The following is a 13346-nucleotide window of genomic DNA, read 5'->3' on the forward strand; positions in this document are numbered from 1 at the left end:
ATCCCGGTGCCACAGACGTCTTTATAGGGTCAAAACGCTTCCTTTCATCATAATTTTAATAATTCATAAGGTAATAAATTATTGTGTCAATTTCTTACCTACCAGAAGTTTAATCTTGATTAACTTTGCGATTATTTTATTGGCGCTTACGATACAATACAAACTCGTTTACAAAGAGGAATGCGAATGCGATTTGGTGTGGGTAGCTGCTGAGCGTGATTAAAATGTAATGCCAGGAAGTATGGGGCAAGAACTATGTATCCAGATTGGCCGTGACTAGTGCGAGGGTGGTGTTGAGTGCTCAATGAGATTCCTGCTCCTCGATCCTATCCAGTTTGATTATTAATGCGTTAATTATGCAGGCGCCAGCCTCTTTGGTGAACCAGCAGAGATCGTTAAGCAGGTGCACAGACGATTCGTTGAGAGTGGCGGAGGAAGATCCACCAGCACCCTCGGCGCCCTGACTGGAACCACCATGATCGTGATCACCGGATCCCATGCTGCGCCGCTTGGCCTCGGCTGCCGCCTTGCCAGTGGTCACTCCCGAGATGGACTGTCGGCGAACGTAGACCTCGAAGGAGGTGGAGATGCGGTGCAGTCCCTGCTCGGAGGCAAAGTGATGCTGCGGCAGCACAGGTTCGATGACTGTGGCATTGGGCGAGTAGTACAGTTCCAGCCGCGTGCCTGGCTCATCTTTCAGAGCAGCAGCGGCCGGCTCTTCATCCGGTTCCGTTTCCAGCGGCAGCGGCTGTCCGCGATCCAAAATGGCCCGAATCTTGTCCACCCGTGTCATGTAGTAAAAAGGCAGCCAGTCGCCATTGAGATCGAAGTGCACTTGGGGTGCGGTCGATGAGGGTGCGCCACCGCCACCGGTCGATGCAGTCGATGTCGAAGTGCTCAGCACATTGACCGTCTGCTGGTTGAGCTTGAAATATACCCATCCTTCCAACTTATCGCCATTTCCGCCATTGCTGGGCCCACTGCACTTCAGGCAGAAGCACACCGGCTCTAGACGGCTATCGAAAAAGGCCTGCGGCAGGACTAGCGAGGCACAGAAGCGTCTCACCTGGCGCAGGTACTCGCAATCGTTCTGCTCCACACTGGCACCCGTGGCTGTGGATCGCAGGGAATCGGTTCCGCCGCCCGGTCTCGCCTGGCCGATGGAATTCGAGTCGGACTCCATGGAGTTAAGCGAGGGCAGGTCGAGATTCAGTAGAGACGCTTGATCCGGCATAAGATGGTGCCGCGTATACTCATTTTGCTGGAGTTGCTGCAGCAGTAAAAGGTGATTCATGTAGTCTATCTCATCGTCCTCCAGCACATTGTCATTGGCAGCTGGTTCTCCAGACATTTCGCGTTCGTTGCTAGCGTTGCTTAGTTCCAACGCCTCCGCATTGTTCTCGCTGTGATCGATCGTTGCGGCCACCGTTGCTATTGGCCCAGGCCCTTCGTCCACGGAATTAGCTAGCGGGTTGGGTGGATTGGGCAGGTCGTCGTACTCCTTATTCGTGTCATAAACACCCGAGTTACTCAGGTGTTGAATATTGGCCGTGGACCCACTGGGTCCACTACTTCCCGCTGCCGTTGCCGAAGTGTTTAACGAGTTCTGGAATCTCTGGGTGCTCTGACTGCGTTGTATATTAAGGTTGGTGTTGTGCTGCAGCTGAAGAGACTCGCGAAGGCAACTGAAAGAGAAGAAGGGAGTAGTATTTAAATCAGGGTTCGGAAAATAACACACACTGTAAAAAACTTGTGTTATTAACATGTTAAATGTCAAAGTGTTAAGTTAAAAAAAAGTTATTAACTTGTGTGTAAATTGTGTCCTACAAATGTTAGAAACATAAATAACACACACATGTCATTTGTCTTATTTACACGACGTGTTTTTTACGCAGCATGTTTTTTACACAGCGTGTTTTTAACACAATGAGTTTTTGACATTAAAGTGTCATAATTGTATGCAAAATGCACGGGTTTCTAGAGTATAAGAATTCATATATGTATGCTTTGAAATGGTTTAAACTAATATACAAGATATCATGTCCCATATTGTTCTTTCATTTTCCCTTCGACTCGTCAATGTCAGTGAAATGTAATTTTCATTTGTGTTAAAAACACAGTGTGTAAAAACATGTCGCGTTAATAACACATGATGTAAAAAACACAAGTGAGCTGTGTGTGTTAACAATTATTGTATTTGACACACATGTCAAAAATTTTGCTCACACTGTAAAATACAATTTTTCATGTTTTTAACATGTGTGTCAATTTCCGAACCCTGCTTTAAATGAAGGAAATAATTAAATATACCATATAGTATATGACCAGAATTGTCTTACCAAGTTGACGAGGATCCACCCAGTTCGTTTCGCTGTTGCTCCAGCGTTCGATTCTTTATAGAAATGTTTAGCAGCAAGTTCTCTGAAACGCTTTCCATAACCGACCGAGTCCTGCAAAAATAGTTCCTATAGAACACCAAAGGCAATCAGTTTGCTTCCATTACTTACATCGCGTTCGAAGGAGCACCGGAGGTGGATGGACCATCCCTAGTAGACTCGCACACCTGTTCGGTGTCCTTCTCCTTCTCGTGCATCTCCAGGTGCGCCTTTTCGCACTGCTGGGGCATTCCATTGTCCAATTCAAGAGCCTCAGGCGCCTCCAGGATTGGAGTGCTGTTCGCGTTCCCAGTGCGACCGGCATCATTGCCCGTAATCAAGGTTATCTTTTCGCACTTGCCATACACATCGAAAACCGGATACACATGGTTGGGTAGACCGCTGGCCAGATCCTCCAGATTTGTTGATCCAACCATTATGACTATAAAATAATTACATTTTTAGAGTGTGTTTTAAACGTTTTTCTGTGAAATCTTACTTAGCATTCCGGCATGGGTTAGTGTCAGGGTGATGACCGTTCCCACTTGAATCTGCTCGAGGGCCTCGCCGTATTTGGAGGCCATCACTTGGCCGTTGATGTTCACATAATCTTGGGTCGCCAACCAGCAGCTTCTCTTGAAATCCAATAAAGAAATTGGCGCAATCTGTGGACTGGCGGACAAAACGCCGAGGCTGAGAGTGCCCTTCCACTTGTTGTTCAATGCATCTACCTTAATGCTGATGCTCTCCCCCTTGCACAGAGGCTTATTTAGGCAGACAATTGCCTGGTTGTACGACTTGATCCTGGTCACACTCCTGCGATCCTCGCTGAGCCTCGCGTTCTTCTGTGACACATCCAAAAATTCGTAGTTCTGCGCCTCGGAATCAATTGATTCCAGCATTGAGCTATCCTGCTTGTTCAGTGGGTCCACTCCAAAGTCCATGGAGTCCTGCAGTCGCAAACTGCACGGACGTAGAGGCGATGCTGGTCCCTGGGCGGAAATCACCTGGATACCCATGGTCGAACCTCGAAGTTCCGCCACCACATACACATCGTTGGGCACGTTGTGAAACTGGATGTTTACGTTTTCCGAGTTCAGCAGAATGTTCAACGAGTTCTCCACCCGCTCCAGCGTTATCCTATCGTCCACCCTTAGCCACTCCAGCGAGGCCAGCGAACGCTGGAGACAGCTTGAGTTTAAGCACACTTCGTTACCGCTCACGTACCAAACATTCGCTGGAATCCTCCGCAGGCTGGTGGGCAGCTTCTTGCGCACGCTCTCGTCACTGAGATTCAGATCCGTGACTCCAATGCTGAGGCAGCCTGGTAAATATTCAAATTTTAATGTAAGTGTAATTTAAATTCTTAAGTGGGGAGATACATAATATGTATGAGTACACTTGAATTGACAAACAAGTCAATTTTTTGAAAATAGAGTGAGTGAGTTCAAGTGAGTTAACTTGGATCACTTGATCACTCGTAAGGGAAAACAAGAGATACAAGCACAGAACAAAAGTGAGTGGGAGTGATAAAATTACTTAGCAAATTATTTAGGTTATTCAAAATTATTTTATATCTATTTATTTTATATTAAATCACTGTAATTTTTTCAAGTTTTTCGTGTTTTTTTTTAAACAATAAGGAATTGTGCTGGGACTTCGTAACTTGGCATGTTGATTACATTGTTCTTATATAAGTTTTACCAATTTTTATTTTGTTTTTATCTTTCAAAATGGCGGCCATAGACCCGATATTTACAAAACCAAGTTTATTTTGTTAAGAAATAATGTAGAATTTGTCTGAACCTAACTTATATAGAATATCTCAAAAACTATGGTTGTGGCACTCTTTCAAAGTTAAAAATCTATTTTTTTCATAATTTTTTTGTTGTTTTTGGCTATCAAAAACGTACAAATTTCTACATTAAGTAGGTTCAGACAGTGGGCAATTTTATTAAAAACATTTCTGTAAAAGCAGCATAATGATCGAGGCATTACTTTTTGAGAAACTCGATCCGCATTTAAACTAATAAAATATATCTACTGCACAAGGAAGGGGGGGACCGTCATCCTGGTATAAGTTCCAAAAAAGGTCGAATTTCTTCGTGAAACTTTCATGACACATTTTTAAAGAGTTATTCTACCCATTTAGATAAAAAAAAAAATTGAATATTTATTTTTTCTATAAGTATCTATAAGTATTAAAAGGGGTTTAAGAAAACTGCTTCTTACCCGCAAACATGGGATTAATAGATGTCAGCTTGATCTCGAATGGCGATCCTGCGCTGAGCGGATGCTCGGAAAATACCAGGCAATGGGATAGCGGCGCCGCCGCCCCAGAGAACCGCGAGGCCTCTGTCCAGTCCTTGGTGAGGCTCACATTCCCCGAGACACAAGTCCAGCGGTGTTTCGTCTCCATTGCCGGATGCTGGATTACCGAAGTGGCTTGACAGCTCTGCGAATTCTCGCTGGTTGCGTACGGCGCCCGGATGTCCAGCTGGGTTTGCGTGAGACTCACCTGGGCGCACTGCCCGTATAGATCGATAATGGCCCAGATATTGGGCGCATGGCATTCGCAAGCCGGTCCCTGATCCATGCCATCGACAAAGAAGTGTATAAAGTCACCATTGCGCATCACTCCCACCCGGGTGCTTGGACCGAGCGTATCCAGATCTAGGAGAATATTCGTGCGTATGGTTTTGCGGTTGTGAAAAATCATGGGGCCGCATAGGATGATGGTGTCGCTGGCTTCTAAATCGGTGGCATTGGGTGCCAGCTGGATGTCCTCTGGCCGGGTGCCCGTCACTCCGATCTCTATGTTGCCCGACCAGTGGCGAACCATGGTCTCCAGCTCCACTTCGAACAGTTCCCTTTGCCTCAGCGGTCGATTGCTAAACACTATGGCGTCATTAAACTCGGCCAGGGAATTGGGACGCGATGCAGTCAACCCGCTATTTGAGATGCCCGCATTGGCGCCGTGGATGCTGTGAAATCGCAGAGGAACCTCACTGTACAGCGTCGTATTCGAGATGGTGGAGTTTCCTGTGTCCGGGCTACCGCACTCCGAAGTGTCCACGATGCTGGCCTGTGCCGCCTGGCCGTACAAATCGATTACACCGTAAACGCGCTCCGGCACATTGCTGGCAGCTGGACCCTGGTCCACTCCGTTTACCCAAAAGTGCACCGTGCCGTCGTCCTTGCGCACCACGCCCACCCTATCGCCCACCTGCAGGCGATCCAGATTTTGGCCGTACTGCTCGATGACTGTCACGCCGTTCTGCATGACGCCATTCCCTGTCATCATCCAAGTTCCGGAACTGTTTGGGGTAAAGCACTCGTCAAAATAGTTTCAGTGGATTGGCAACCAGAACTCACCGCACATTGGTCATGGTGAAGGGAAAGTCCAGCTCGTCGGCGCTGTGAGTGGTCACGCCCATTTCAACGGATCCCGCCCATTTGGTCACCACACGTTCAAGTCGCACCTGGAAAAGTTCGTTGGGACGAAGGGGCCGTCTGGTGAGGACTACACCATTGTTGAAATCATCAGCAGCGCTATAAAGAAGAGGGGAAAAATGTTTAAAACTCTGCAATATAAATACCTAAAAAAAAGAAAAGATAAAGGCCATTTTTCAACATTTATGAGGTTTAAAAGATAGTGTTCTTTTAACTGAAAAAAAGAAAGAAAGCTAGCTAGCTTCGGTCAGACGAAGCAGATTATTCCTACAAATTTACAAATCCCAAAAATTATAAATGCCCCATTATTTCTCATTAAGTTATATGATATAGTAGTTCAATTTTGATCAAATTAAATTCGACATTCGGAAATATTAAAAAAAGAGTCATATCCCAAAGTAGAATATTCTATTCTAATAACACCCAACGAAGCAATAATATATTTCCTATTATATTCCCATTAATTTTCCGGTCGTTCCTATGGCAGCTATATGATATAGTCGTCCGATTTTGATAAATTTGAATATGAAATTTAGAATTAATAAAAAAATATTATTTCCAAGCGTATTAGATTAAATGTTAAAAAACACTAAACATATAATTAAAAAAAAATTTTTTTACGATTATTCCTATGAGAGATATAAGATATAGTTCTTCGATCCGGCTGGTTCCGACTTAGATATTAGACTTTTGGGAAAGTTTTAGCCCGATAGCTTTAAAACTGAGAGACTAGTTTTCGTAGAAACAGACGGACAGACGGAAGGACGGACATGGCTAGATCGACTCGTCTAGTGATGCTGACCAAGATTATATATACTTTATGGGGAATCGTCTCCTTCACTGCGTTGCAAACTTCTGACTGAAATTATGATACCCTCTGCAAGGGTATAAAAACCTCCCCCGACTCACTTGGGTCGCAGAGCTGTGCGTCCGCTCTGGGTGACGGTGGCGTGGGTTCCACATATGTGATGGAAGGTCAGGCGATCATCGTTCCTGGCTATGGCACGCGTGCTGGAAATGGTCTCGCTCAGACCGCCGGCAGCCCCAGCCACGTTCATCTCGCTCTCCGGACTGAGAAGGCTTAGGGTGGGTGTGCCGGAGTGCTGCTGGTGCTGAGTATGCTGACCACCGGCTCCACTTGTGCAGGCACTCATTCCGGCCACAATGTTATTGCGACGCGTGACGAGATTCTGCTGCTCACGCTCGTCGCGGTCAACAATTGTGACCTTGATGGTCATGCCGTAGAGATCGATGACGCCCCACAACGTGGAGGCCACTCGGGTGGCGGCCACACCCTGGTCCTGCCCGTTAATGTAGTTGTGCAGGTTGCCGTTGGCCTTGCGCATCATCCCAACGCGATCGCCCTCGCGCAGCTCGTCCAGATTGAACTCGCCGTACTGGCGGCGCGTCCCCTTGCCGTTCGTGAGTATTCCACAGCCCGACATCATAATGGTGCCCGAGCGCATGTTCGTCATGGTGGCCGGAAAGTGCAGCACGGTGGGATTGTGCGTGGTGACGCCCACTTCGATGGATCCCGACCATTTGTCCACCAGCTTGTCGATGCGAATCTCGAACAGCTCGTTGTCCCTCAACGGCCGGTGGGTCATCACCACGCCGTTGTTAAACTCGTCCAGCGGTCGTCGTCGTTCGGCGGACCGAAAGTTGGGCGAAAGCTTGACGAGTGATCCGCAGCGCGTGTGGAAGCACAGACGGTCGTCGGCACATGAGGCGGTCGTCCCAGTGCCTTGCATCCAGGCGTCGGAATCCACGACGATGTTCACGTTCATGGCCACGTCAAGATTCTGGACCACCTGTTGCAGGGGCTGCTGGAGCGGTGAGTCCAAGAGCTGCGTTTCAAGGAAGTTTAGTAAGTTTAGCATTTGGCATACTGATAGTTACCTCGCCGGAGACGCCGCCATCGCGTGGACACAGGGACACCTGAACACAACGCCCGTAGAGATCGACGAGGGCCCACAGCGGCTTGGGCATGTTCTTTGCCGCCACTCCCTGGGACTCGCCGTTCACATAGAAGACCAGATCGTTGCCCGAGGTGCGCATGACGCCCACCCGGTCGTTCTCGTTGAGAGTCTCCAGGTCGGTGCCGTAGAACTCGAACAGGCGGCGTCCATCCTTGCGCACATCGATGCCGGACATGACCCAAGTGCCGTTTCGCATGGCCGTGGCGCAGGCCACCAGTTCCAGGTCATCGGGCGACTCGGCCGTGACTCCGATCTCTATGCTGCCGCCCCAGGAGGTGTTCTGCCGGAGGATAATTATCAGCTAGGAGGAGGAGCTCAAGTTACTAGCCACCCACCTTCTTCTCGATGACGACTTCGAAGAGCACGTCGTCCTCCAGGGGCTCCGCACTGAACACCAGGGCATGGCTAAAGTCCCGCATGGAGCGCTGGGCCATCCGGTTGTTGTTGTACAGCCGGATGGAGCGGCCGCAGCGGGTGTGGAAGGACTGGGCCTCTCTGCCGGTCATGGTTGCTCCTCCAGTTCTGCTTGGTCGGCTCTTTTCCCCACCGCCGCTGCTGATCGGCGTACAAATCAATGGACACTCGGAATGGGCACACGGTCGGAATGGGGCTCATCGGCTGCTAATGATGCACTGGCTCGGTTCTGGGGGCTGCTGGTCAACCTCTGACGGCGTGGTCTGCAGTTTCCGGTGGCTGCACTATGCATTATGCATTGTCTTCAAAGTTCCAACAGTAAAATAAATAAATAGTGAATGTGGACTGGACGATAGAGGTGGAGGAAACATCGATTAAAACATCGATGCATCGATAAAGAAACGACGGAAAATGTGTTTTTATACCCTTGCAGAGGGTACTATAATTTTGGTCAGAAGTTTGTAACGCAGTGAAGGAGACGTTTCCGACCCCATAAAGTATATATATTCTTGATCAGGATCAATAGGGGAGTCGATATAGCCATGTCCGTCTGTTTCAATACAGTTTGCGAGCTCAGTTTAAAAGCTAGCGACTTAAAACTTTCACAGTCGTCCTAAAACATGTGTACGCAGATCAAGTTTAAAAACCGACCCGATCGGACGTCTATATCCTATAGCTCCCATAGGAACAATCGGATATAGCTTTCACAAAATGAAGATATTTCGCTCAGTGTAAGAGCTTTTGATGTGAATCTTTCTAAATCTTATTCTTTTACGCATACCTTGATCAGGGTAAAAGCGCGTGCGGATCGGACGTCTATATCTTATAGCTCCCATAGGAACAATAGAGCGAAAATTTTAAAAATTTTATTTTTTATATCCTTGCAGAGGGTATTATGATTTCAGTCAGAAGTTTGCAACGCAGTGAAGGAGACGTTTCCGACCCCATAAAGTATATATATTCTTGATCAGCATCACAAGACGAGTCGATCTAGCCATGTCCGTCTGTCCGTCTGACCGTCTGTCCGTCTGTCTGTTTCTACGCAAACTAGTCTCTCAGTTTTTGAGCTATCGGGACGAAACTTTCGCAAAAGTCTTCTTTCTATTGCAGGTAGTATATATGTCGGAGCCGACCGGATCGGACAACTATATCCTATAGCTCCCATACGAAGGATCGGAAGAAAAAAACTTTAAAAAATTCTAGCTTCGGTGTTTTTTGAAATATTACCTTCTACTTTTGGGGATGTTATTTTTTAAATATTTCTGAATTTCGAATTAATTATTTAAAAAATCGGACTACTATATCATATAGCTGCCATAGGAACGATCGGAAAATTAATGGAAAAGTAATAGGAAATAAATTCTAGCTTCTTTGGTTTTTATTGTATTATATTTTACTCTAGGATATAACTCTTTTTAAATATTTCCGAATTTCAATTTTAATTTGATCAAAATCGGACGACTATATCATATAGCTGCCATAGGAACGATCGGAAAATTAATGAGAAATATTAGAAAATTGAACATTTTTGCGATTTGTAAATTAATAGAATGATCTGCAAGGGTATATAAGCTTCGGCTGGCCGAAGCTAGCTTCCTTTCTTGTTTCAATTATAAAATATTTGATAATTATTAATTCATGTTGCTATTCTAGTCAAGTTTTCATTCGTGAAATCTGCAAGGGTATTAAAACTTAAGCTTGCCAAAGTTAGCTTTCGTTGGTATTCGTTCAGGCAGCAAAAAAATAAACACCAGATATTTTGCATAAAAAATACACCATAGTTTTTATTCGTATAAATATGTATTTTAATGGAATAGATCAAATTATATGAATTACAAAAATGATTATTTTTTAAAGAAACCAAAAAGCCTACCTAATTCATGTTATTAGTGTAGTAACGTTGTAGGTAAATATGTACATTATTGAAGTACGATCAAATAGTATGAAATACAAAAGTTATTATTTTTTAAATATGTACATTATTGAAGTACGATCAAATAGTATGAAATACAAAAGTTATTATTTTTTAAACGCAGCCAAACAGCCTATCCAATTCATTAATGTTGTTAACTTATCAAAAAATAACTGGTTCTCGTGGTGATGGTTGTCCTACCGACACTTTCTAGGAAAGAAAATGGCACCTTTTGCTAAACCCCAAAGCTGCTCGTTATTCATCCGAGTCGTAAGGGTAGTTGTATTCATTTACAGTTTTTTGGAGTCTTTCAGCTATTTGATACAGAAAATATAAGTTGTTCTTAAGGGACACGATTTTGGATTTTCCAGGCCCCCCGAAGAACTCATTAACTGTCATCTTAGAAAAGTCAATAAGACTCAACAAGGTCTCGATATAGTGGCTATGGATCTTTTTAACATTGGGGTCCAAGGATACAGAGTTTGCATCAGAAAAGTTTGAGTTCTTTACCTCGATCGGCTTTGGATTGGCGACTGGATTAACTGACAGATCTTTTGGAGTTTCCGGATTTGTCTCCCTTTTATTTTCCAGCCCCTTGCATTCTATCTTATTAAGATCGCTTTGGTTTTGGTCGAGTTCAAATCCGTGAATGGCCACATACTTCTCTACAATGTGAAATCGAGTTATCTCTTCCACGGAGCCCTCTATAGTCTTCAAATACTCTCTGAAGACATCCGAACCCAGTTCATAGATTCCTCCTGGGATTGACTTGGCAACAATGTTTTGCTTTAGACCTTCTGAAATCTTGTCGATCAGTTTCATATCGTGAACGTGATGCCCATGCTCAAAGTAAAGTAGCATATCCGAGTACATCATTTTGGGATATCTTTTCTTGAAGTTATCCTCGCAGGCCAGCTGTAACGGTTCGACCATCCACATATTGGCGCACTCCATCAGCTTGATAATAACCTGGTTGCTGTAGTCTTTCAGGGATGTCCTGTCGTAGGTGTAGACATATAGACGGAACTTTTCGAAAGTGTCCTCCGTAACACCGGTTAGGGTCACTTCGCCTGTTTCTGCCTCAGCAAAACCCGGCTGAAAGGTGCGCTTAAAGAACTCAGAAGCCGCACCCAGTATCACCTAAATAAGATAAATGTTTTAAAAATGTAAGATAGTAGTATTAGCACGGTTGCCACTTCAAAAATTTTTTTATGAGCCAAAAAAAGATTAAAAATGTGCCAATTTTAATAAAAAAAGCCAACTTTTTACCATACACCAAATTACCATACCAGCGAAACAATTTAGTTTCGATCTGTCACTTTTGGGTTTCAGGCATTAATCACTTTTAAAATAGCAAAAAAAAATGCTTAATTAAAAAAATGTATTCGTTTTTTCCAACTTTAAAATATTTTATATCGCTATTAGCAAAAAAGAGCCAAATTTAATAAGAATGGGCCAAAGAGCCAACGCGAAAAAAAAGGGCCAATATTGGCAACCGTGAGTATTAGTCCCCTATGTTTTACATACCTTGTGGCAAGGGAACCTGCGCGTTCCAACAATTACACAGCAGTCGGCGTAGTCGCCCGCCTCCATGAGTTGCTTAAAAGAACTTGGCAGCCTATAAAAATAGTATTACCCATTAACAATGTTGAATTTTTTGTACTGTTCTTCCTTTTTTGCTTACAAAAGGTCCATAGTTGCTTGATTAGTTAATAGCACCTTTGATGAAATATGCGCAGTTTTATTTAGCTGGATAGTACTTGACCCGACAAATTATTAAGGGACTTTACCTTTATCTAGTCCAGCGGTCGGCAGCGCCCTATTAAGTGAGCATAGGGTTTTGTTCTGTCGCCGCGCTGCTCGCACATGTATAACGTAGAACAGCGGTCTGCACACACACATCGATGAGCTGCCCAGTGCAAATTACTCACACAAATATAAAACAAAGTGTCAACGTATGTGTGTGCCGACCGCTGATCTAGTTCAATTAAGTATGCTCAAATGATTTGGAAGCTTCATCCTAGTAGTCACATGGACGAAAACGATAGGCATAGTAAGGAAATACTTAAGCCTAAATAATTGCGACAATCAATGTTTTTGTCACATTACCAACACTAAAGAAAGGGTGGAAAATGTGCTTTTAATTTAAGTTTACTGTACTTACATATTTTTAGATATTAAGCTGGTGGTGTGGGAGGGAAGCGGGGATGGATTAAGCTTTTCATAAAACTATCCTATATCCTATAATACTATAATGTGAATATGCTGATCACTTGGATTATTGTTGATAAATTTTTTTGTAATAAAGCCTTGGGTTTTTTGTTTCAATGTAAACTCTAAATGGCTATATTATTCTACTAAATTATTAAAAAAAAAAAACAATTTTTTTCAAAACATCGATGTTCTATCGATGTTTTTTTAAAACATCGAAAACATCGATGTTTGCGAAAATCGATGTTTCTCTACCTTTACCACTATCGATAGTTATGCAATACTGTTTTTTTCGCTCTACAAGAATTGCAACTGGCGCCATCTATATCTGAGCATATTGATTTTCAAATTGTTCGAAAGAATACCGGCAGCTAGAAAATTTAAAATAAATGCATTTCCAGTCGGACATTCAAACATGTGGACCTTGATTTCACAATAAAATCGTATGTAAAATTTCAGGGGTTCGCACTAGGTCAAATTTTCAGGGGTTTTTATGGGGAATTTATTCCATGAAAATACTGTAAATTTTGGACAGCCTTAATAAAATCGAATGGGTTTTTTCAAAACCCAAACTAACAAAAGCAGGCAACCTGGATTGAAAAACAGTTTTTGAAAATGGGTTGTTGCACTAAAAAATGCATATCTCCTAGAATTCGCACTCAATTTGCAAATATTTTGCGTTAACAGCAAAAGGGCCTTTAGATCTTAAAGTTAAAAACAATTTATACATTTTTATTGGTATTTTTTTTTTAACTAAATGAAAACTAGCTATAACAAAATAAAGCCAAAAATTAAACTTTTTGGAACTTTTAAAGGTTGTACCTCCGTTAGTTTCGGCCCAATCACAATAGCTATTCGGAAAATGCATCTGTTGCCTTTTAAATAGTTACAAGTTTGTTGGTCTAATTTTGAGGTCTATTAGGTTTTATAAAAGATGTGCAGAAAATCTGTTTTTTTGCGAGTAGCGTGATCAGCAACTCAAAACTAATAAAAAAAATTGGT

The 13346-nt window shown here is 43.6% G+C and overlaps 2 protein-coding genes across 2 annotated transcripts; both read right to left on the reverse strand.

Annotated features, from left to right (window-relative positions):
• Positions 1-119: 119 nt before the first annotated feature.
• On the reverse strand, positions 120-8571 carry Neurl4 (neuralized E3 ubiquitin protein ligase 4). The gene is made up of 9 exons (XM_017142065.3): positions 8143-8571; positions 7728-8087; positions 6738-7675; positions 5751-5927; positions 4608-5692; positions 2875-3699; positions 2508-2817; positions 2340-2450; positions 120-1685 (listed from the first exon to the last, which is right to left on the reverse strand). Exons 1-9 carry the CDS (start codon positions 8311-8313, stop codon positions 302-304), a joined length of 5361 nt encoding a protein of 1786 aa, XP_016997554.2. The 5' UTR covers positions 8314-8571; the 3' UTR covers positions 120-301.
• Positions 8572-10087: 1516 nt separating this feature from the next.
• LOC108057628 (kelch-like protein 40) lies at positions 10088-11939 on the reverse strand. The gene is made up of 4 exons (XM_017141961.3): positions 11924-11939; positions 11818-11852; positions 11661-11751; positions 10088-11273 (listed from the first exon to the last, which is right to left on the reverse strand). The coding sequence occupies exons 2-4, from the start codon at positions 11826-11828 to the stop codon at positions 10389-10391; spliced, it is 987 nt and encodes a 328-aa protein (XP_016997450.2). The 5' UTR covers positions 11829-11852; positions 11924-11939; the 3' UTR covers positions 10088-10388.
• Positions 11940-13346: the final 1407 nt, after the last annotated feature.

Source organism: Drosophila takahashii, chromosome 3L, assembly GCF_030179915.1.
Source record: "Drosophila takahashii strain IR98-3 E-12201 chromosome 3L, DtakHiC1v2, whole genome shotgun sequence".
NCBI classification, from domain to species: domain Eukaryota; kingdom Metazoa; phylum Arthropoda; class Insecta; order Diptera; family Drosophilidae; genus Drosophila; species Drosophila takahashii.